The sequence below is a fragment of the Gigantopelta aegis genome, chromosome 6 (assembly GCF_016097555.1).
Source record: "Gigantopelta aegis isolate Gae_Host chromosome 6, Gae_host_genome, whole genome shotgun sequence".
NCBI classification, from domain to species: Eukaryota; Metazoa; Mollusca; class Gastropoda; order Neomphalida; family Peltospiridae; genus Gigantopelta; species Gigantopelta aegis.
This window is the reverse complement of record NC_054704.1, coordinates 83,285,393-83,310,692: the sequence shown is the minus strand read 5'-3', so window position 1 is coordinate 83,310,692 and position 25,300 is coordinate 83,285,393. Positions and strand designations below refer to the sequence as shown.

The 25,300-nt window shown below is 38.1% G+C and overlaps 1 protein-coding gene across 4 annotated transcripts in view; it reads right to left on the bottom strand.

The window, feature by feature from the left end:
- Positions 1–25,300, bottom strand: part of LOC121375941 (high affinity cAMP-specific 3',5'-cyclic phosphodiesterase 7A-like) — a 162,315-nt gene that overhangs the window by 61,570 nt on the left and 75,445 nt on the right. For all 4 annotated transcript variants that reach the window (XM_041503665.1, XM_041503667.1, XM_041503668.1 and 1 more), the window contains one exon: positions 12,472–12,532. In XM_041503665.1, the coding sequence (XP_041359599.1) occupies positions 12,472–12,532 (61 nt within the window). The remainder of the gene's footprint in view (positions 1–12,471; positions 12,533–25,300) is intronic.

Below are 25,300 nucleotides of genomic sequence, written 5' to 3'. Positions count from 1 at the left end.
CAACTGCCATCAGTAATGCTGCTGACCTACTGTGATTCCTGTCACAACTATGGCAACTGTCATCAGTAATGCCGCTGACCTACCGTGATTCCTGTCACAACTATGGCAACTGCCATCAGTAATGCCGCTGACCTACCGTGATTCCTGTCACAACTATGGCAACTGTCATCAGTAATGCCGCTGACCTACCGTGATTCCTATCACAACTATGGCAACTGCCATCAGTAATGCCGCTGACCTACCGTGATTCCTATCACAACTATGGCAACTGCCATCAGTAATGCCGCTGACCTACCGTGATTCCTATCACAACTATGGCAACTGCCATCAGTAATGCCGCTGACCTACCGTGATTCCTATCACAACTATGGCAACTGCCATCAGTAATGCCGCTGACCTACCATGATTCCTATCACAACTATGGCAACTGTCATCAGTAATGCCGCTGACCTACCGTGATTCCTATCACAACTATGGCAACTGCCATCAGTAATGCCGCTGACCTACCGTGATTCCTATCACAACTATGGCAACTGTCATCAGTAATGCCGCTGACCTACCGTGATTCCTATCACAACTATGGCAACTGCCATCAGTAATGCCGCTGACCTACCGTGATTCCTATCACAACTATGGCAACTGCCATCAGTAATGCCGCTGACCTACCGTGATTCCTATCACAACTATGGCAACTGCCATCAGTAATGCCGCTGACCTACCGTGATTCCTATCACAACTATGGCAACTGCCATGAGTGCCACCATTAAGTCCGAGCCCTGTATATGCATGCATGCCTTTTTAATTACGCTTACTACATAAAACTGGCTCTAAGTACTCGAAAAGTGCAACACCTGGTTGAACCATTTATTAGCTTCTGATAGGCTTGGGATTGCCCAACAGGCAAAAGCTTATTATACAGCCATCACCCAGTGTTTTATAACACTATAATTTAGACTTCAACAATGCAGAGAAACCGTATTACAATAATTTGAGAATATTAACAAAGAGAAGGAGAAATGGATAATGGGTTTTTTTGGCATGTGAAGAAAATGAACAGTGAAAAGATGATATGAATGGTTAAACAGTTTTTTAAAAATAAAATGCTGCTGTATAATAATGAAGTCTGTTTTGTCTAATGACACTACTATAGCACATTGATCCCTAATCCGCAAATTTCTCATTCCAGCCAGTGACGCTATATAACTGTAAATAAAATGTGTCGAGTGCATCTTTAAATAAAACATTTTCTTCCTTTCCTTGCAGGCAGTGCACCACGACTGGTATATCAAAGGCTATGGTATGTGCTATCCTGTGTGTGGGATGGAGCATATAAAAGATCTCTTGCTACTGATGGAAAAATGTAGCGGGTTTCATCTCTAAGACTATATGTCTAAATTACCAAATGTTTGACATCCAATAGCTGATGATTAATAAATCAATGTGCACAGTAGTGGTGTCGTTAAACAAAACAAACAAATAAGCAAAATGATCCCTAATCATCGGCTGCTGCTGCATAATAATTTGATATCAAACATTTGATAATATGATAGATAGAATTCGGAGGAAAATCACTATCTTTTTCCATTAGCAGCAAGGCATCTTTTATAAGCAATTTCCCACATAGGACAGCACATACTTTGGAAAAACAGACATGCATAGAAAGGAAATGTTTTATTTAACAACTCACTCAACACATTTTATTTACGGTTATATGGCGTGGGGCAAATGGCTAAGGACCACACAGATATTGAGAGAGGAAACCCGCTGTCGTCACTTGATGGGCTACTCTTTTCGATTAGCAGTAAGGGATCTTTTATATGCACCATCCCACAGACAGGATATACCAGTTGTGGTGCACTGGCTGGAGCAGACATGCACAGAGTACTGGTTGAGGTCAGGCAAAACCTAATGGGTCCAACAAAAGGATTAAAACCTAGGACTCAAGCACCTCCGTTGAGCGCTCTACCAACTGAGCTAAATCGTGTCCCAACACGTGACAAGACTGTATTGCAGTTATGATTTAGATAGCTTAGAAAAAGGGTCTACTCTATGGAATAGACAAATTGCATTACAAGTGTCTTGAATGGGAGGACAAGAAGCACATGTTGAGCTGTCCATTGTGTACCGTGTGAATTTATGACCACATAAAGTATTATTAACCAGTCAAGACAGCCAGCAGTGCAATGATTGCTGCTTTCATAATGGTAACAACCATCCAAATAGAGTGGCTGGTTAGTATAAAATACAGACGTCTTAACAAATTTATCAAGTTTACAATTACCAATATTTTTATTAATAAAGCCCTTCACAAATACATGTGCACTAATATTGTGCCCAGTATGTGTGTGTGTGTGTGTGTGTGTGTGTGTGTGTGTGTGTGTGTGTGTGTGTGTGTGTGTGTGTGTGTGTGTGTGTGTGTGTGTGTGTGTGTGTGTATATATATATATATATATATATATATATATATATATATATATATATATATATATATATATACAAAGAACAATTATTTTTGAGAAAAAAAAGTAGCTACGTAACAAATAGAATAACAAACACAATGCCAACTATTACCAAGTTTGTTTTTAAATAAATGTTATTTGTTAATCAGAACATAATCTTTATAATAAAAGGTAGCCAATTTATTAGTCTGTACATATTTGTAATGTTTCTTAACATATTAAATAGATGTTTTAATATATTTCATGGGGGTATGATGTGTACAAATTTGAAATGTTATAAAACTAAAGAGAATTACAGCACATTTCTGTTAAAGTTCTGCACTTACCCTTCAAAGTCAACTATAAAGGAGTAAACCGCTCTAAGCGTATTTGCAGGTACATGTTATGTAAAAAGCAGATTAGTTTCCCACTTGTAGTAAATGGGTTTTCATAGATCATTCCTAGTGTCTTATCATTGGTTTCCATGCACTCACATTAAAAGCATAGATAGCTAGTGCAACTGGGTCATCTAAGGTCTTTATGTCAATCATAGTTTACCCTCAGGTGGGAAAACTAAAATTCTATCTGACTTCTCACTGAAGGATGGAAGTTCACAGACCGTTGTTGGGTGTACTTCGATTCGAATTAATCTTCATTTTGCTGCTCGGTCCTACAAAGCTAAGTTGCCAATAATGAGCGAAGGAGACACAAAGAACTATCCATTTATTGACGCAGTGCCAGTCAAGACTAAGGTTATGCGTCCGAGAGTCCTTATCATGAGCGAGCCTCATGAAATAACCAATATTGCAAGTGTGAAATAATTCATAGATGATTGAAATCATTGCCTCGAAACGTAGTAAATCATCTCATCATAGTAAAAGACCATACCATTTAGCAACTTAAAAATTTGCCGAGGTCTAAAGCCTGTTTTTGACAAATGTGCGTGTATTTATGATTATTGAATTTATTCAAACTTTGGACATCTTACTAAGGTCTTAAAAGACTGTTAATGACAAATGTGTGTGTATTTATGATTAGTGAATCGATTCAAACTTTGGGCCATTCAATCAACAGAGTAATTCATCTAACCATACAGTTTAACATTTAGCAACTAAAATGTAGTGAGAACTCAAGCCAGAGTTTTTTAAAGCCTACACCATACATGTAAATAAAGTTGTGGGTTTATTGAACCCATGGCAGCATTGACCTACATGTAATTAGAAAAAAAGTTTGTTTTGTTTAACAACACCACTAGAGCAATTCATTTATTAATCATCAGCTATTGGACACAGTCATAGAGAGGAAACCTGCTACATTTTTCCATTAGTAGCAAATGATGTTTTATATGCGCCATCCCATAGATAGGGTAGTACATACCACGGCCTTTGATATACCAGTTGTGGTGCACTGGCTGGAACGAGAAATAGCCCAATGGGCCCACCAATGGAGATCGATACCAGATCGACCGCACATCAGGCGAGCACTTTACCACTGGGCTACGTCTCGACCATCACATGTAATTAGAATGTAACAAACAGTTTGATTTAAACTAATGTTAAAAGAAATGGCATAACATTTATAAATTAACCTATTTTTATTAATTAGTATTCACATCTGAAATGTTTACCATTTACAAACAACATAAACTCATCAACCTTTGCCTTAACACAACAGGAGGATCTGGCTTTTCTTTTAGTTTATTCAACCATGGCAAATTTAGACATCATAAGAGATATTTGCTAAACTTTCGTTGTTGAGTATATGCTATCATTATAAACAATTAAATAATGATATTGAATTGGTCAGCAGGCGTAGCTTATTTAAAAAAAAAAATTAATGCACAGGGAGCTGAATTTAGCCCTGTGATAAAGTGCTCACTGGATGCACAGTCGATCTAGGATCGATCCCCGTTGGTGGGCCCATTGCGTTATTTCTCATTTCAGTTAGTACACCACAACTGGTATATCAAAGACCATGGTATGTGCTTTTCTGTCTGAGGGATGGTGCTTATAAAAGATACTAATGGAAAAATGTAGCAGGTTTCCTCTCTGAGACCATATTTCAGAACTGCCAAATGTTTGTCATCCAACAGCCGATGATTAATAAATCAATGTGCTCAAACTTTTTTTTATAAACATTTACAAACAGATGCCACAATGCATTATATTACGTCAACAATGTGTTAACAGAACTATAGCTTTTTTTATATAAACGCAAAGAGTTAGGAATGAAAGGAGATAGAAAGAATAGATAGAGTGGATTGGGTTACAACAAAGTAATCACCCAGAGACTGAAAGATGAAACTGTTCAAATTAGACTTGTGTACTGACATCAGTCATGGTCTCCGACTGGTGACCACACGCTAAGCGGTTGGTGGCCTGGTCAAGCAGTGATGCCATGGTGTCAGACTGGTGACAAGCTAAGCCGTTGGTGGCCTGGTCAAGCAGTGATGTCATGGTCTAAAGACTGGTGACAAGCTAAGCGGTTGGTGGTCTGGTCAAGCAGTGACGTCATGGTCTAAAGACTGGTGACAAGCTAAGTGGTTGGTGGCCTGGTCAAGCAGTGACGTCATGGTCTAAAGACTGGTGACAACAAGCTAAGCGGTTGGTGGCCTGGTCAAGCAGTGATGTCATGGTCTAAAGACTGGTGACAACAAGCTAAGCGGTTGGTGGCCTGGTCAAGCAGTGACGTCATGGTCTAAAGACTGGTGACAACAAGCTAAGCGGTTGGTGGCCTGGTCAAGCAGTGACATCATGGTCTAAAGACTGGTGACAACAAGCTAAGCGGTTGGTGGCCTGGTCAAGCAGTGATGTCATGGTCTAAAGACTGGTGACAACATGCTAAGCGGTTGGTGGCCTGGTCAAGCAGTGATGTCATGGTCTAAAGACTGGTGACAAGCTAAGCGGTTGGTAGCCTGGTCAAGCAGTGATGTCATGGTCTAAAGACTGGTGACAACAAGCTAAGCGGTTGGTGGCCTGGTCAAGCAGTGATGTCATGGTCTAAAGACTGGTGACAACAAGCTAAGCGGTTGGTGGTCTGGTCAAGCAGTGACATCATGGTCTAAAGACTGGTGACAACAAGCTAAGCGGTTGGTGGCCTGGTCAAGCAGTGACATCATGGTCTAAAGACTGGTGACAACAAGCTAAGCGGTTGGTGGCCTGGTCAAGCAGTGACATCATGGTCTAAAGACTGGTGACAACAAGCTAAGCGGTTGGTGGCCTGGTCAAGCAGTGACGTCATGGTCTAAAGACTGGTGACAACAAGCTAAGCGGTTGGTGGCCTGGTCAAGCAGTGATGTCATGGTCTAAAGACTGGTGACAACAAGCTAAGCGGTTGGTGGTCTGGTCAAGCAGTGACGTCATGGTCTAAAGACTGGTGACAAGCTAAGTGGTTGGTAGCCTGGTCAAGCAGTGACGTCATGGTCTAAACACTGGTGACAACAAGCTAAGAGGTTGGTAGCCTGGTCAAGCAGTGACATCATGGTCTAAAGACTGGTGACAAGCTAAGCAGTTGGTGGCCTGGTCAAACAGTTATGTCATGGTCTAAAGACTGGTGACAATAAGCTAAGTGGTTGGTGGCCTGGTCAAGAAGTGATGTCATGGTCTGAAGACTAGTGACAAACTAAGTGGTTGGTGGTCTGGTCAAGCAGTGATGTCATGGTCTCAAGACTGGTGACAACAAGCTAAGTGGTTGGTGGCCTGGTCAAGCAGTGATGTCATGGTCTCAGAATGGTCACAACAAGCTAAGTGGTTGGTGGCCTGGTCAAGCAGTGATGTCATGGTCTAAAGACTAGTGACAAGCTAAGCGGTCAGTGGCCTGGTCAAGTAGTGATGTCATGGTCTCAAGACTGGTGACAACAAGCTAAGTGGTTGGTGGCCTGGTCAAGCAGTGATGTCATGGTCTCAGAATGGTCACAACAAGCTAAGTGGTTGGTGGCCTGGTCAAGCAGTGATGTCATGGTCTCAGAATGGTCACAACAAGCTAAGCGGTTGGTGGTCTGGTCAAGCAGTAATGTCATGGTCTAAAGACTAGTGACAAGCTAAGCGGTCGGTGGCCTGGTCAAGCAGTGATGTCATGGTCTTAGAATGGTGACAACAAGCTAAGTGGATGGTGACCTGGTCAAGCGGTTACTTAATTACTGGAAGCTGTGACATAATCAAGGTATAAAGAAAAGGAATGTAAAATCTTCTAATTGAAGGAAGGAAATGTTTTATTTAACAACACACTCAACACATTTTATTTACGGTTATATGGCGTCGGACATATGGTTAAGGACCACACAGATATAGAGAGAGGAAACCCGCTGTTGCCACTTCATGGGTTACTCTTTTTGATTAGCAGCAAGGGTTCTTTTATATACACCATACCATAGACAGGATAGCATATATTACGGCCTTTGATGTACCAGGTGTGGTATATTGACTGGAGTGAGAAATAGCCCAATGGGCCCACTGACGGGGATCAATCCCAAACCGACCGCGCATATCAAGTGAATGCTTTACCACTGGGCTATGACCCGCCCCTTCTAATTGAATCACACTAGCTTCATCATACTGTTTAATCGGTGCAGGCGTTTTGAGGATTTCAAGAATGATAGTTTTGTTCACATGTTTCTCACACGAGTCTTTAGTTTGATGCAACCTATTTTTTGTTCGCATTTTAAAGTTAGGACATAATTAATGGTCATGACTGGTTACAGGGCACAATATTTTACACAAATCGTCATTCTGTTTGTGCGTCAGTTACACAACTTTTAAATTCACACAAATTGCCAATCGGTTACATGGTGAACCTTTACATTTTAAAATTAAACGTCAAAAACATTAGGATTACCCTAATTTAATATAATTTGTGGAACCAAACAATCGGTTACCTATAACCAAACAATCGGTTACCTACAGGTGAAAATCATGTGAACCAGTTACCTATGCTTTTGAAAAAGTGTCCCCTGGGTTATCTGAATTTGACTGTGTAATCTATTTATGATTTACAGAAATTTTAATGCTCAGAGGTCTGTGGTGGCAGTTAGCTATTATATATCCATATATGTGATAATTATGACTTTAAAGTGAGAAAAATTCTCATCCATAATGTAAGGGCCATTTTTCAATGCATAGTTTTTGGCTTGGTACAGGCATGTGCATCAAAATGAACATATAAAATGTTTTGATTCTATGGTTATAACATCTATATGGCAGTGTTTCCATATAAAAGACACTGTTTTGTGCCCTAAGCTAGTTTTATTTTTAATAAGCATTGAATTATTTTTTTCATGCTTATATCAACTTATGGTTCTGGTATGTTGTTCTTTGCATGTATCTTAGCTATCTGGGGACTAATTCACAAAGCTCTCTTAGGCTCTGCTAGACAACAAAGAATCCTCTTTGCAAGTCTTTTAGCATTGCATTGCGAGATCGCAAAGTTGCGAGAGTTTAGCAAATTAGGCCCCTGGACAATTGGTTAATTAGACAGAAATGTACAGTATCTTTTATTTCAATGCATAAAATTTGGCATGCAAAAATTTTGTCGTTCGTCTGTCGGTTATGCAAACCCCAAAAGGATGGATTGTTCGCGCAAAAGCAGTAATTGTTGTTCAGAATATCTAAAAAGATGTGTTGGCTCATTTTATCACTGTTTTGGGAAGAAAATAATAAGTGAATGGGCCTACATTGCCAGTGTGAGAAAGTTACAATGTATCCATTTGAAATCAGCATCGCAGTCGATACAAAGTCGGTGTGGTTTTTAGAAGTCTCGCTACATGCACAAAATCATATGCTGTTCAGAAATTTAAAGGACTGTCCTGAGTTTCAGTCGTAGTAAGAAAATTATTCGTGTAAACACTAAAACAACACAAAACGACCTTTTGGTTGTCTGAAAATTTTCAAGTTTATGCCCTATAAAGGTTATTCAAACATTCAATACATTAATAAAATGAAAAAAATCATCAAAAAGTTTGTTTTGTTTAAAGACACCACTAGAGCACATTGATTAATTAATCATCGGCTATTGGATGTCAAACATTTGGTAAATCTGACTCATAATCATCAGAGGAAAACCGCTACATTTTTCCTAATGTAGCAAGGGATATTTTATATGCACTTTCCCACAGACAGGAAAGCACATACCACAGCCTTTGTTCAGTTGTGGTGCATTGGTTGGAATGAGAAAAAAAAACAATCAACTGAATGGATCCACCGAGGTGGTTCGATCCTGCCATGCAACCACCTCAAGCAAGCACTCAACCAACTGAGCTAAATTGCATCCCCTCCCCCCCCCCCAAACAAAAAATCATCAACTTCCTTTCACTTCCTTTAACATTCATCTAGTGATTTAAAAAAAAAAATACACAGCGACATATTTCTTAACTATTTTTGTTTTTAAAGTCGTAAACCTCAGTTTGTAAACACTATGGCAAATTTTTCACTTATTAGAGCTGGGTTTTTTATACCTGAAATCAGCAACTACTTACATTTTATTGTTTAGATTATCCACTTCCAAACATCCTCAGTGTTTATGGATATCCTGATTTTTGTAGTACCATGAAATGCATTTTTCATAATTCTAAAAATGCACGTATCTCTGAGAAGTGATAGTTATGGAGACGAGCTGTTGTCTATTTTTAAAGGGTATTTTTTCCCTGTTTCAATGTCACAGACACTTGTTTCACTCTACTGTAACTTTATCCAGATGTGTTACAAGTAGTACTAAACTAAATAAATTCCAGCTGGGTCAAAGTTCGAGGTGCACCGAACTTTTGATAGAAGTGAACACCACAAGTCCTGTGATTGGTGATAAATTTGAGTGTGTTGGTTGTAAAAAAAAAAACAGTTTCTTCTGGATAAAAAATGTATTCAATTTTACTTCATCTAGTACCACTGCGCCAAGTAGACTTGTGCTTAAAACATGTATGGGGTACCTGTTAAAAAAAAAGTACTAGAATTTTGTGCAGAACTAGGGTAGTCATAGACGCTACTTGTAATATCAGAAATGATCAGCTTGACCCCTAATTTTTTCTGATTCACTTTAAGGGTGAGGGGTGGTAGTATTTATATCTGTGGCGTTTATGTCGATTGATACGCTGCAGATAGGAGTTTCAGCCACATATGTTACTATTGTCGTCTATGGGATTTGATTTGGTAGTATACACCCTACAGATTTATAGATAACGAAACTTAAATGTAGAATGTATTTTCACAGGTTGAAATTAGGGTCTGTGACTTTAAATGTGGTTAACTAATTAACTTTCTTTTCTTTTATTTAAATAATCTATGAAGAAATCATCTGCCATGTGTATATATATATATAAGTATATATTTAATTAACAGAGACATATACCCTCATCTTATTTTTTAATTACAAAAGCAGAAAAGCACCATCTACTTTATTATGTACACATACAACACTAAACAAATCAAGAAAATCCTGAACATTTCTTTTTCCTCCTGGCTAACCGATTCATCAAGAAAATATTAGCTGTTTAGAGTATATAAAAAAAATAGACACCCACATATTCCTTAAACACATATTCTTTTGTTTTTCTCTGAACAAAACATGCAATTTATCATTATTTAACATTCAATACATCAACAAATTGAGAAAATTAACCAATCAAAAAAAGCACAAACTTCCTTTTTTCTTCTAGCTAACTGATCAATCAAGAAAACATTAGTTGCTTAGTGTATAGATATATATAAAAAAATAGACACCCACATATTCCCTAACCACAAATTCATTACTTTTTATTCTAAACAGAAAATAGCAACTTACCATGATTTAACATGTGATACATCAACAAATTGAGACAATCGTCTATTCAAGAAAATCACCACCTTCTTTCTGTTTTCCAGATAAGTGATCCATCAAGAAAACAAATTTTTTCAGAATATTAAAAAAAATAAACAAATAAATATTCCTTTACCAAGACAAGAAAAAAAGAAGTTAAAATTATCCAAGCAGCAAAAGGTGGTTAAGTGTTCAATAAACTTGAATTGACAATTGACTGTACGTTGCATACCACCAATATATACACATACACATTTCTTTATCAACAGTGAAAGCCAAGTACACAAGTAAAACCTCCATGACATATGCAAACGTGGACGGATTCCGTGTAGGTGAACGTGTTCAAACCTCGGTGACAATAAACCCATTCTCTCCCTTTGTACATACACCTCAAAGACTGCACAAAAGGCGAGAGTGGAATAAATCGTAAACATCGTCACAGGAGATAGGCACCCTACGCTCGGCTAATCTGTATCGTCAGTGACACCAATTTTATGGACCACAGGTTTTCCAAAACTAATACTGGAGAACACAAAAGATAGATTTTACGTGCATACATGCAGTATGCATTAGTACACTATGCAAGCGATCATGCAAAGAAAACACTAACAGAAACACAAAGGTGGTTTTTTAATATTATTTACAAAAGTCCTGGAGTGCTATAGATTTTAAACGTTTTTTATAAAAATATTTCCCCTTTAATAGCAAAAATTTAGCTTAATGGAATCTGACACAAGTTATGACTGATGACAGTTAAATACTGGGGTTCTCAGACACTATTAGTATTTACTGCTCTAGTTATTTTGGGATTAAGGACACAACTCTGTAACTAGACCAGACACGGCTCTGTAACTAGATCAGACACAGCTCTGTAACCAGACCAGACACAGCTCTGTAACTAGACCAGACACAGCTCTGTAACTAGACCAGACACAGCTCACAGCTCTGTAACTAAATCAGACACAGCTCTGTAACTAAATCAGACACAGCTCTGTAACTAGACCAGACAGCTCTGTAACTAGACCAGACACAGCTCTGTAACTAGATCAGACACAGCTCTGTTACTAGATCAGACACAGCTCACAGCTCTGTAACTAGACCAGACACGGCTCTGTAACTAGACCAGACACAGCTCTGTAACTAGATCAGACACAGCTCACAGCTCTGTAACTAGACCAGACACGGCTCTGTAACTAGACCAGACACAGCTCTGTAACTAGACCAGACACAATTCTGTAAATAGTCCAGACACGGCTCTGTAACTAGACTAGACACAGCTCTGTAAATAAGACCAGACACAGCTCTGCAACTAGACACTCTCGATTCACTAATATCAAAACCTATATTAGCTCGGCCATTTACCTTTCGACCGACAGTTCAAAATTGCGCCAAATTCCCTCAATCAAAACTGCTCCATTTAAATTCCATAGCACCACCACCACCCCCAACCGCCTGCTACCAATTTGATCGGGCTGCTGGTGCTCCCTTACACCTGCCAGTGCAGGCGGTCCCTCCTCTCCTCTCCCCCCACCTTTCCTGTCATGGACGGAGGAACCAGCCAAGGCCAGCTCTTGTGCCCACGACAGGCGTGCACGTAAAACCCTATGACATGACATGTAACTAGACCAGACACAGTTCTGTGGGCCATTGCTGGGGTTGTACTATCCTCACCCCTTTGTGGATGTGTCACTTTCTGTTTCAGTCAGTATTCCTCGACTGGTATATTAAAGTCCATGGTATGTGTTGTTCTGTCTGTGGGAAAAGTGTTTTCACAGAACTTGTGTCAAAAAGTGGGGGGAAATGAGAGAACCATGTAAGTTGCTTGTCTGCAATAATGTGCATGATTACAAACAAGGTGGTTGTCCCAAAAGGGATTTAATCCCCTTAGACGGTTGATATAAACCAGTGGAATTTATAATTCTTTGAAACATAAAACTTCACTTTTCTCAAATAAATTTTGTAAAAAAAAATCTTAAATTAATAGCAACAATGACTTCCAGTGCTATAACAAGCCTTACAATTACAGTTTTTACTAAGTCCTTACCAAACATGTATGTTCAATGCTTAAGCAATTATTACAAGTACAGGAACTTTTTAAAATTTACAATATGTTTAATACTAGAGCAAGTGTTAAAATTACAGTAGTCCATAATTTAATAGTTTTGTAGCATCCATCAGTTTTGTTAAATTTCTGTTTGAGAAAGAGAAACTCATTTACATGTATGCTTAAGAAAAATTACATCCTTCTTACCTAAAGTCCGAACATAGATAGCATTTTTGTCAGACTTCTCAAAGGAGATGCCACCTCTCCGCTGAAAATAGAAAAAAACAAGGACATTTTATTCATATATGGTCTTTTAGTAACTTATATGTAACAACTCTGGAAATTATGAAAAGGGCAACAGCAAAATAACTATAAGATTGTAAAATAGTCTCCACGGCATTTTCCATGGCAGTTTTGTGGTTAATATATAAAAGAGCAGTTTAATTTGTCAGTATTATAAAAATAAATATACTCGTGGAAATTAATTAAGCACCATCTATTTTTTACTATGTGCCTTATATGCTAGGCTTGGACTGTCGACTGTTACAATGAAGTTGGTCAACTCGATGGTTGCATTGTAATTTCCCCAACTCCCAACTTACAGTGGGCATGCTCAGATTAACATCTAATGCTTGACAATTGAGAATCGAGTTGTAAAAGTGCTCAGACTACCAACTGAACAGTCATGTAAGTTGTAACAGCAGAAAATTGGCCAACTTTGTGCTGACAGTTGGTAGTCTGTACCTAGCATTATACTTTGAAAGTGAATGTTTGGTGAATACAAAACACTCAAATTAATGTTCTGTATATATGCAGAGGATATTGAAAAGGACTAATAACAAAGTGACACTATCGCTATATCAATATTTAACATGTTCTGGGTGAAAAAAACAGAAACTATAAATATATATGAAAATGTGTGGTAATTAACTATGGAGCTGGAATCACACTGATGAGCTTCTCATAAGTAATGTATTCATGCCATCTCGGTAAATGCTCAGTAGATACAGAAGATGTAAAAATTCAAAGTATCACCAGGTTTAAACTCTGTCGGTACAGACAGTTACTTCTAAGGTCTTTTCTTAAGATATCTCGCCCGAAGTCACGGCAGTTGACATACTGTACACTACATACAGTGCATTCACCAATTCACATTTTCTTCAGTTTTGTACATGCCACTCACCGATAATAAAAAAAGATTATTTTACAAAATAGTGGCTTTTGCTTTTGGGTTTTTTCAATGGAAAATACCTTGGAATTTTGAGTTCAAAAAGTGGTTTTTGGCAAGTATTTTTGCTTGGCAACAATGGTGGCATGTTGTTGTCATTTTCAGGGATCAATAGCTGATTGTGACAGCTATTTTGATAATAAATTTGATCGTTTTACCAACAACGAAAATCACCAAATATTGGGATATGAATCTAGTTCTTTTTTCTTTTTTTTAAAATTCTGGTCAGAAAATCGCTGTTATTGGGAATAATGGACATAAATACTGGACAGCTGACCACAAATGCCTGTAAGTAAACGTGACTTTTTGGATTTTTTACCATGACTTTTTGGATTTTTTACCTACTTTTAATCAATGTTAATGGATCTAAAATATCATAAACATGTAGTTGACTGGGAAAAGTAAAAAAAAAATGAATGCTCTATGGCAAGATAAATGCTGAGGAAAATTGAAAATACCATTGCAATGTCTACGGTATTGCCGATTGCCGTGGTTAATTGTCAGGGCTGTGTGTAATGTATGTGTATACTCAAACCCATGATAATATACTGATGGAATGAAAAGGATCACACAGATAGCAGCAAGAAATAATGACTGCATTAAAAATCAATTCATATTGTCAGAAGTTGACTGGGAACATATAGGCAGCACATTTAACACTACAGACATTCAATCCCACATTACAACTTGGTATGAAATACAGACATTATTACGCTAGTTGTGAATTAAATTTTGTCTACAATTCGATGTGTTCCCTTATTTCTTTTCATCAGTATATTAAGCCACCTTCAAAGAGTTTTAAAATGTGGACTGTGACAACTGCTGGCTGTTTAAGACAAGTCAAGTTGTACCATATTAAATGATGTAGAAATATGAAATGACCCTTTAAAGGCATACTGTCACAGATTTAAGAACCTTATTTCTCTAAAAATTTATAATAAATAAAAATTACATTAATATTTGGAAACCAAATCTAGCTATCGCATCACCTTAACTGAACCACAATGGAGTGAAATCCATGTCAACCCTGTTGACAATATTAGTTTTTGAATTATAGACCATTGCCATAATTCAATTATTTTTACGAAATATCATTAATAAGTGGAGTATGGTTGCTACGTAGATGGTTGAATAAAGTACATTTAGGGACAAATCAAAATTATATATTTTTAGGTAATACTTTGTTAGGCTATTTAATAGGTCAGAGGTCTGTGACAATATGCCTTTAAGACAGGTAGTTGATCAATAGGGGTGGCCTCGCAAGCAGGTATGATGTGGAGAATTCCGGATCAAATCGATTACTTATAGGACTTTTCCCAACCTCAAACTTCAGTAAATTTTGCTGCATTTGTAATAATGGATCCGACTCCATATAACCGTAAATAAAATGCATTGAGTGCGTCGTTAAATAAAACATTTCCTTCCTTGTAATGGAATAATATTTAAACCTAAAGTTTAGACTCTACATCACTACCTCAAAAAGTAAAAGTAGGTACCATGGCAGGAAACAAACTGAAAAACAAACTAATTTGACTTGACCTATAACTTTTAACCAAAACCATTATCATATTTTTCTTTTCTTTTTCTGTTGGGTGATGGTCACACATAGCTTTATTGTTTTACATCCTTTTTCCATGTTTCTTTTTTTACATGCTTCAAATAATTATTTCAATAAACAACTTGCTAAGTTAATTTTATTTCTAAAATTTGACCTGATGCCCATGACACTAGCATCACGATAATACAGGGCTCCAACTTAACAACAGCACCGGCAGCAATCGCCGTCGTTGAGATATAAATTGCATTAGGTAGAGAGCATCACTTGGTAAAGCTCCTCAACAATCGCAAAATGTATTATCTGCCAATACTTAACATTTGCACATTTGAAATATGTCTACATACAGCAAAATAACCTTTCAGTCATGTTTATTTGCTGCAAATGTCACTTTAAAAAAAAATGCCAAGTTAAATTAAAATTCTGGGGCCTAATTCACAAAGGTCTCTTAGGCTCTGCTAGACAACAAAGCATCCTTTTTTTAAAGTCTTTTAGCATTGCACTGCGAGATCACAAAGTTGCAAGAGTTTAGTGAATTAGGCCCATGGCCTATAGCTACAGGGCTAAAGAATTTGCTACAAACAGCAATGAACATTTTAAGCCTGCCTACAGCAATTTCAAACCAGTAACTTTTGTAACAAATACAAAAACACACACTTATCCATTCAACCGACGATAATTTATATTCAGTAGCAAAAAAAACTGATCAGTAAAGACCCTGATCTATGGCAACTGAAATCACAGCTAAAGCAATTCCTGTCGGTGCCATCATTAAGTTCCAGCCTTGTAGCTATATATTACTAAGACACATCGAACAATGAACTTTACAAATTGTACAAATTGGCTTTCTTATTTTGCTTTTTTCTCTCTTTTGTTTGGTTATGCTGATCCAATAAAAACAAGCTACTGGCGTCACAATTTATTTCAATTTTCAAAAATGATAATGAAATCTCTGCCAGATTAGAAAAACGACTCTTCATTTGTACGTCATAACTTTTGTCACTAGCGATATCAAACTGATGGGGAAAAAACCCACATTAAACGAAACCAATACTTGGCTCTCCGGCAATGGAATACTATTAATGAATGCCATGTGCATGAGAATCAATCCTCTGTTAAGAAGTTATTGCAGTTGGTGTCTGGATGTTGCCATCGAGAGTCACATTTCCTCACCGTATGACGCAAGTCTTGCAGTCGATAGCCAAAGAAGTGGACAAAAAACCCACACTGGGAAGGAAATTCATTTCTTGGATTTCAAAAAATAGTTCTGCATTTTCAGAACAATGAACAAGAAGCTTTCAAGCATGTTGAAATCAAAATGACATTATTACATCCAAGCCATATCTCTGCACTCACTGCTGTGCTAATTCTCAGACATAAAAAGGCTGTGACATATTTCAGAAAATTAAAGAGACGGTTCTGCATTTGATGCAACTGTAAGATGTTTCCAACTAATAAAATATTTTAATAACCACAATTACATACTAAATATAAAGGTTTCTTGTTTAGAATATCAGTGTATGTATATTAAATGTGTTACTGGTCATCCTAATGTTTATTATGTAGCTTAAACTGGATTTAGCCTCCTAATAATTTCATTAAAAATACATATATATATATATATCAGTGCTTCTAGGATTGTTTTTTAATCCGCTAGCCATGGGATCAGTGAATAAACATTTGTACTAGCCACAATTAAATATTCACCAGCACTACTTTACTTTAAATTAATACAATTTTACTACATAATAGTAATAATCGGATATGTCATCTAAAGAGGGAGATAGAGCTTAAAAACACTAACATTGGGGGTTGGAGTGGGGTCAGGATATTCATATTTACAAAACAGACTTAACTGCAACGTTTGACAATTTAGTTTTTCACTAGCCATCAGGCATGGCACTAGTAGTTATTTACTAGCTCAACATTGAATATCACTAGCCATTGGAGTGGGGCTACCATAATTTAGAAGCTTTGATGAAATTTGAACTTATACAGACTCTAGAATGATCAGAAATACATTTAATGTACAGCCACTGATATTTTATTCAGAAAAAGTTTGTTAAATATGCAATTTTAGTCATTAAACCACCTGTTACTTAGAAACATTTTGCACTGACAGCAAACTTGGCATAGTCCCTTTAATGCAAAGATGTATAATTCATTCATTGTCAAAAACACGGAATAGGAAAAAACATCTACTGGATTTCGAACACATTTAATATTTATTTTTCTATTTCATTTGTTCTGACAAGTTCACAATTGCATCTGCAGCACCTATAAATAAACACTTTGATTTCTAGCAAAAGTCATTTTTAGAAGAAAAAAAGCTAAAATAATGACTATTAACCAAACATATTTAGAATGGCTGGTGCACTTTCTTTGGTTTCTGTAAATCTGGCTTTATGGAAGCCCTTCTGCGCATTCAAGGATTAGCTAGCTTCCACAATATTTGTTAGTTTATTGACCTTTTTTGTTTCAAGGCAGAAAGTCGGATGGAATCAAATAAACTAAATATGTTGCAGATTTTATTACTATTTTTATTATACTGATGGAAAAAATAGGGGATAAGATAAATATTAACAGCAACCAAAACACTCAATCCATAGTGTCAGAAGTTAACAGTGTTATGGCAGTTATTTCGACATCACTGACATTCAGTCCCACATTACAACTTCATTTGAAATTCAGACATTACTATGTTAGTATTGAATGAATTTGTGGGTGGTACATTAGGAATATTAGTTCCAGAAATAACAGACCTTAAATCCTTGGAAATGACAAAAACAAATACTGGGTCAACAGTGAACATTTAACAATAAACGTATCAAAATGTAACATATATATACAAAAATGCTCATAATGGAGTAATATATAAGCCATTTAATCTCATGTATGACAAAATTACACTGGTAGTAGTGCTATTATACATAAAAATACCTATTGCTGCCGTGCAGTTACCCTTAAGGGATTTTAGCAAGGAATCCTACATGATATTTTCCCACAAAGGACAGTATATACCACTGCCTTTGATAAGATGATACCGGCCTCGGTGGCGTCGTGGCAGGCCATCGGTCTACAGGCTGGCAGGTACTGGGTTCGGATCCCAGTCGAGGCATGGGATTTTTAATCCAGATACCGACTCCAAACCCTGAGTGAGTGCTCCGCAAGGCTCAATGGGTAGGTGTAAACCACTTGCACCGACCAGTGATCCATAACTGGTTCAACAAAGGCCATGGTTTGTGCTATCCTGCCTGTGTGAAGTGCCAATCGGAAGAGTAGCCCATGTAGTGGCGACAGCGGGTTTCCTCTCAAAATCTGTGTGGTCCTTAACCATATGTCTGACGCCATATAACCGTAAATAAAATGTGTTGAGTGCGTCATTCAATAAAACATTTCTTTTCTTTTCTTTCACATTTGAGGCTCAACTTCATATCACTTATCAGGAGCATTTTATATTGTCCACCTAAAATATTTTTAACAGCATGCCTTCTGTTGTTTGAACAGAATCTGGTTTAACCCCAAACACTGAGTAAATCTGATAACAGAATATAAATTTTTTATAAGAGGGTAAAAAAAATTCAGATGTTTTGGGGAAAATGTATTTATTCAAATATGTTAAGACACATTTATTTTTTATAACCTATTTTTTTGGCGATTAGAACTGCGAAAAGGCGTACGATCTCACTCACCAGCCAAGATAACAAACCTGTTTGTTTTATTTAACGACGTTCAAACAATGTTTTGGCGGTGATTTCTTCAACACATTAAAGAAATTATTTACGGTTATATGGCGTACGTGAAACTTTCAGGACATATTGTTTTATGGCACAAAACCACCAAACACACAGATATGAATAATTGGGAGTGTACAAAACGTTAAAACCGAAGTTTGTAAAATATTTTCTGCTGTCTTCATGTGGGTGAAAATAAGCCACTTTATGGACTTATAACTACTCTTTTCGATTAGCGAGATCGAAGGAATCTTTTATATGCACAGATCCCACAGACAGGATGTCAAAAACAAGAAGAAGGAAATGTTTTTATTTAACAATGCACTCAACACCTTTTATATGGCATCAGACATATTGTTAGGACCACACAGATATTGGTGAAACCCACTGTCGCCACTTTATGGGCTACTCTTTTCGATTAGCAGCAAGGAATCTTTTATATGCACCATCCCACAGACAGGATGACACATATTCACCCTTTGATATAATGTGCACTGGCAGGAGCGAGAAATAACCCAATGGCCCACTCAGATTTCTGATTCACTAATTGTACAGTAAAATTAAAGAAATATGGGTTTTAAATACACTGCATGAACATTTAACAAATCTGATTTTTAAAAAAACCCAAAAGATTTCTGGTTCACTAATTGTGCAGGAAATTTGATATAGAAAATAATAAAGAAATATAGATTTCTGATCAACTGGATGTACAATAAATCTGACTGATACATAAAATTGCATATTTGTCTGGTTTCTAACTTGGGAACAAAGTCAAACTTGACAGCACTCATTCTTGAAATGAATGTAACACACATAAATCAATGGTTGAAAAGATTTAATTAATCTGATTTATGTATATGCATGATTCAGAAAGACCAATTTCATAATGACCACTTGCATGATGGGTGCAAAGCTGCTAAAACTATGCTCAAGCCCATGGCACAAAATAAGCACAAGCTTATACGTCCTTAACAGGTGACAAGTTAATATGACAGTGCGACTAAAGATAAAGACACCAGACTGTTCGTAGTCTTAACATTACTTAAAGATCTAGTTCCATAAGATCCAAAATTTAACATCTTTTGTCAATGCAAATGACAAGAAGAAGGAAATGTTTTATTTAACAATGCACTCAACACATTTTATTTACGGTTATATGGCATCAGACATATTGTTAAGGACCACACAGATATTAAGGGATGAAACCCACTGTCGCCACTTTATGGGCTACTCTTTTCGATTAGCAGCAAGGAATCTTTTATATGCACCATCCCACAGACAGGATGACACATATCCACATCCTTTGATATACCAGTCGTGGTGCACTGGCAGGAGCGAGAAATAACCCAATGGCCCACTCAGATTTCTGATTCACTAATTGTACAGTAAAATTAAAGAAATATGGGTTTTAAATACACTGCATGAACATTTAACAAATCTGATTTTTAAAAAAACCCAAAAGATTTCTGGTTCACTAATTGTGCAGGAAATTTGATATAGAAAATAATAAAGAAATATAGATTTCTGATCAACTGGATGTACAATAAATCTGACTGATACATAAAATTGCATATTTGTCTGGTTTCTAACTTGGGAACAAAGTCAAACTTGACAGCACTCATTCTTGAAATGAATGTAACACACATAAATCAATGGCTGAAAAGATTTAATTAATCTGATTTATGTATATGCATGATTCAGAAAGGCCAATTTTGTAATGACCACTTGCATGATAGGTGCAAAGCTGCTAAAACTATGCTCAAGCCCATGGCACAAAATAAGCACAAGCTAATACGTTCTTAACAGGTGACAAGTTAATATGACAGTGCGACTGAAGATAAACACACCAGACTGTTCGTAGTCTTAACATTACTTAAAGATCTAGTTCCATAAGATCCAAAATTTAACATCTTTTGTCAATGCAAATGACAAGAAGAAGGAAATGTTTTATTTAACAATGCACTCAACACATTTTATTTACGGTTATATGGCATCAGACATATTGTTAAGGACCACACAGATATTAAGGGATGAAACCCACTGTCGCCACTTTATGGGCTACTCTTTTCGATTAGCAGCAAGGAATCTTTTATATGCACCATCCCACAGACAGGATGACACATATCCACATCCTTTGATATACCAGTCGTGGTGCACTGGCAGGAGCGAGAAATAACCCAATGGCCCACTCAGATTTCTGATTCACTAATTGTACAGTAAAATTAAAGAAATATGGGTTTTAAATACACTGCATGAACATTTAACAAATCTGATTTTTAAAAAAACCCAAAAGATTTCTGGTTCACTAATTGTGCAGGAAATTTGATATAGAAAATAATAAAGAAATATAGATTTCTGATCAACTGGATGTACAATAAATCTGACTGATACATAAAATTGCATATTTGTCTGGTTTCTAACTTGGGAACAAAGTCAAACTTGACAGCACTCATTCTTGAAATGAATGTAACACACATAAATCAATGGCTGAAAAGATTTAATTAATCTGATTTATGTATATGCATGATTCAGAAAGGCCAATTTTGTAATGACCACTTGCATGATAGGTGCAAAGCTGCTAAAACTATGCTCAAGCCCATGGCACAAAATAAGCACAAGCTAATACGTTCTTAACAGGTGACAAGTTAATATGACAGTGCGACTGAAGATAAACACACCAGACTGTTCGTAGTCTTAACATTACTTAAAGATCTAGTTCCATAAGATCCAAAATTTTAACATCTTTTGTCAATGCAAATGACAAGCTCCTGGCACTAATCTAGAAGTAGAATTGCCCATTGGGTTATTTCTCGTTCTAACCAGTGCCCCACGACTGGTATATCAAAGGGCATGGTATGTGCTATGGGATGGTGCATATAAAAGATCCTTTGCCACTAATGGTAAAATGTGGCTTGTTTTCTTTCTAAGACTATATGTAAAAATTACCAAATGTTTGATATCCAATAGCTGATGATTAATAGATAATTGTGTTCTAGTGGTGCCGTTCAACAAAACAAAACTTTTATTTTTAATCTAGAATTGAAAAAATAGAAGTGACTTTTTCCTTCCCAGGAGAAAAGGGAGACATTTAATAAAAATAGGTGAAATGAACATTTATTAGCACTTTTGTTTCATCATATTCCATGTTCATTCAGAAAGGTTGTACATTATACATTTATTCTAAAACATACCACTACTTCCAGTCATATAATTTAAGTAAACCAATTTTAGAATAAAACCTTTTTTTTTAAATATTTATAAATATCTTTTATTTAACGACACACTCAACATATTTTAATTATGGTCATATGGCATCGGATTTAATTTCTAAAACATACCACTACTTCCAGTCAAATAATTTAACCAAACCAATTGAATAGAACTTTTTTTTAAAATATTTATAAATATTTCTATAACATCTGTTTTTAAAACAAATTAAAATTGATATGTTGCACCAAACAATTTTCTTTAAGTGCTGACCGGTTCTTTGGATAGGACATTGCGAATTGATCACTGTGTCCACTCTCACAGCATTAAACGAACTTGCACGTCCACATGTAATTGTCCAACAAGGAGTTCTAATGGAACATGGATTTCTGCCTGAAGGATGTTACTACATTACTGTCAGCACTGGTGATTTTTCGAGGGATAAATTTGGTCTGTCTGGGGAAATTGCTCTCAACGAAAATTGCATCTTTATTGATAGCCGTTTTCAAATGTAAGTTTATTTTCAGCTTCTTTGTGAGGTTCTAAATATTTTACCATTTATGCACTAAATAAAGAGGAATATCTATTTTATAATGATGACATCCCTGCAAGCTGTTTAATCAGCAACTATTAATATGTTTGCAGCAGTGAATCGGAAAGGATTGTTAGTTTAACTACTACATGTGGAATACGAGTATTATACAAAGTACATGTACGGTGAAACATTTCTACACCAGACACCCTCGGGACCAAAGTCCAGTTTTAAGAGGTATCCAGTTTAGAGAGGTTCTCTTGTGTACAGATATTTAAAAAGGGGCTAAGAAAAATGTCCTGTTTTGAGGGGATTCTGGTTTATAGAGGGTCCAGTTTTGAGAGGTTTTACTGTAAATGCTTATGAAACTTTTAAAGTCTAGACAACACATACAAACTGTATGGGTGTGATGACTTTAAAAGATAGGAGTCTAGACTCTTAAAGTTTTATATAGACACATGCCTTGAAGATGAAAGGAATATTTGTCATAAAAGTGGACATTTCACTTTCAGATTCTAGATCATCATTACCATATCTAAGGGACAGCTCTAGCTGAATCAGTACACCTTCCACCATAGCAGCCTGAGTTGAAGGACTGGACCCCGCCAGTAGACCCAGGGACCGATCTAGCTGAATCAGTACACCTTCCACCATAGCAGCCTGAGTTGAAGGACTGGACCCCGCCAGTAGACCCAGGGACCGATCTAGCTGAATCAGTACACCTTCCACCATAGCAGCCCGAGTTGAAGGACTGAACCCCGCCAGTAGACCCAGGGACCGATCTAGCTGAATCAGTACACCTTTCACCATAGCAGCCCGAGTTGAAGGACTGAACCCCGCCAGTAGACCCAGGGACTGATCTAGCTGAATCAGTACACCTTTCACCATAGCAGCCCGAGTTGAAGGACTGAACCCCACCAGTAGATCCAGGGACCGATCTAGCTGAATCAGTACACCTTCCACCATAGCAGCCTGAGTTGAAGGACTGGACCCCGCCAGTAGACCCAGGGACCGATCTAGCTGAATCAGTACACCTTTCACCATAGCAGCCTGAGTTGAAGGACTGAACCCCGCCAGTAGATCCAGGGACTGATCTAGCTGAATCAGTACACCTTTCACCATAGCAGCCTGAGTTGAAGGACTGAACCCCACCAGTAGATCCAGGGACCGATCTAGCTGAATCAGTACACCTTTCACCATAGCAGCCTGAGTTGAAGAACTGAACCCCGCCAGTAGATCCAGGGACAGATCTAGCTGAATCAGTACACCTTTAGCCTGAGTTGAAGGACTGAACCCCGCCAGTAGACCCAGGGACCGATCTAGCTGAATCAGTACACCTTTCACCATAGCTGCCTGAGTTGAAGGACTGAACCCCACCAGTAGATCCAGGGACCGATCTAGCTGAATCAGTACACCTTCCACCATAGCAGCCTGAGTTGAAGGACTGGACCCCGCCAGTAGATCCAGGGACCGATCTAGCTGAATCAGTACACCTTTCACCATAGCAGCCTGAGTTGAAGGACTGGACCCCACCAGTAGATACAGGGACCGATCTAGCTGAATCAGTACACCTTCCACCATAGCAGCCTGAGTTGAAGGACTGGACCCCGCCAGTAGATCCAGGGACCGATCTAGCTGAATCAGTACACCTTTCACCATAGCAGCCCGAGTTGAAGGACTGAACCCCGCCAGTAGACCCAGGGACCGATCTAGCTGAATCAGTACACCTTTCACCATAGCAGCCCGAGTTGAAGGACTGAACCCCGCCAGTAGACCCAGGGACCGATCTAGCTGAATCAGTACACCTTTCACCATAGCAGCCCGAGTTGAAGGACTGAACCCCACCAGTAGATCCAGGGACCGATCTAGCTGAATCAGTACACCTTCCACCATAGCAGCCTGAGTTGAAGGACTGGACCCCGCCAGTAGACCCAGGGACCGATCTAGCTGAATCAGTACACCTTTCACCATAGCAGCCTGAGTTGAAGGACTGAACCCCGCCAGTAGATCCAGGGACTGATCTAGCTGAATCAGTACACCTTTCACCATAGCAGCCTGAGTTGAAGGACTGAACCCCACCAGTAGATCCAGGGACCGATCTAGCTGAATCAGTACACCTTCCACCATAGCAGCCTGAGTTGAAGAACTGAACCCCGCCAGTAGATCCAGGGACAGATCTAGCTGAATCAGTACACCTTTAGCCTGAGTTGAAGGACTGAACCCCGCCAGTAGACCCAGGGACCGATCTAGCTGAATCAGTACACCTTTCACCATAGCAGCCTGAGTTGAAGGACTGAACCCCACCAGTAGATCCAGGGACCGATCTAGCTGAATCAGTACACCTTCCACCATAGCAGCCTGAGTTGAAGGACTGGACCCCGCCAGTAGACCCAGGGACCGATCTAGCTGAATCAGTACACCTTTCACCATAGCAGCCTGAGTTGAAGGACTGAACCCCGCCAGTAGATCCAGGGACCGATCTAGCTGAATCAGTACACCTTTCACCATAGCAGCCTGAGTTGAAGGACTGAACCCCACCAGTAGATCCAGGGACCGATCTAGCTGAATCAGTACACCTTTCACCACAGCAGCCTGAGTTGAAGAACTGAACCCCGCCAGTAGATCCAGGGACAGATCTAGCTGAATCAGTACACCTTTAGCCTGAGTTGAAGGACTGAACCCCGCCAGTAGATCCAGGGACAGATCTAGCTGAATCAGTACACCTTTCACCATAGTAGCCTGAGTTGAAGGACTGAACCCCGCCAGTAGATCCAGGGACC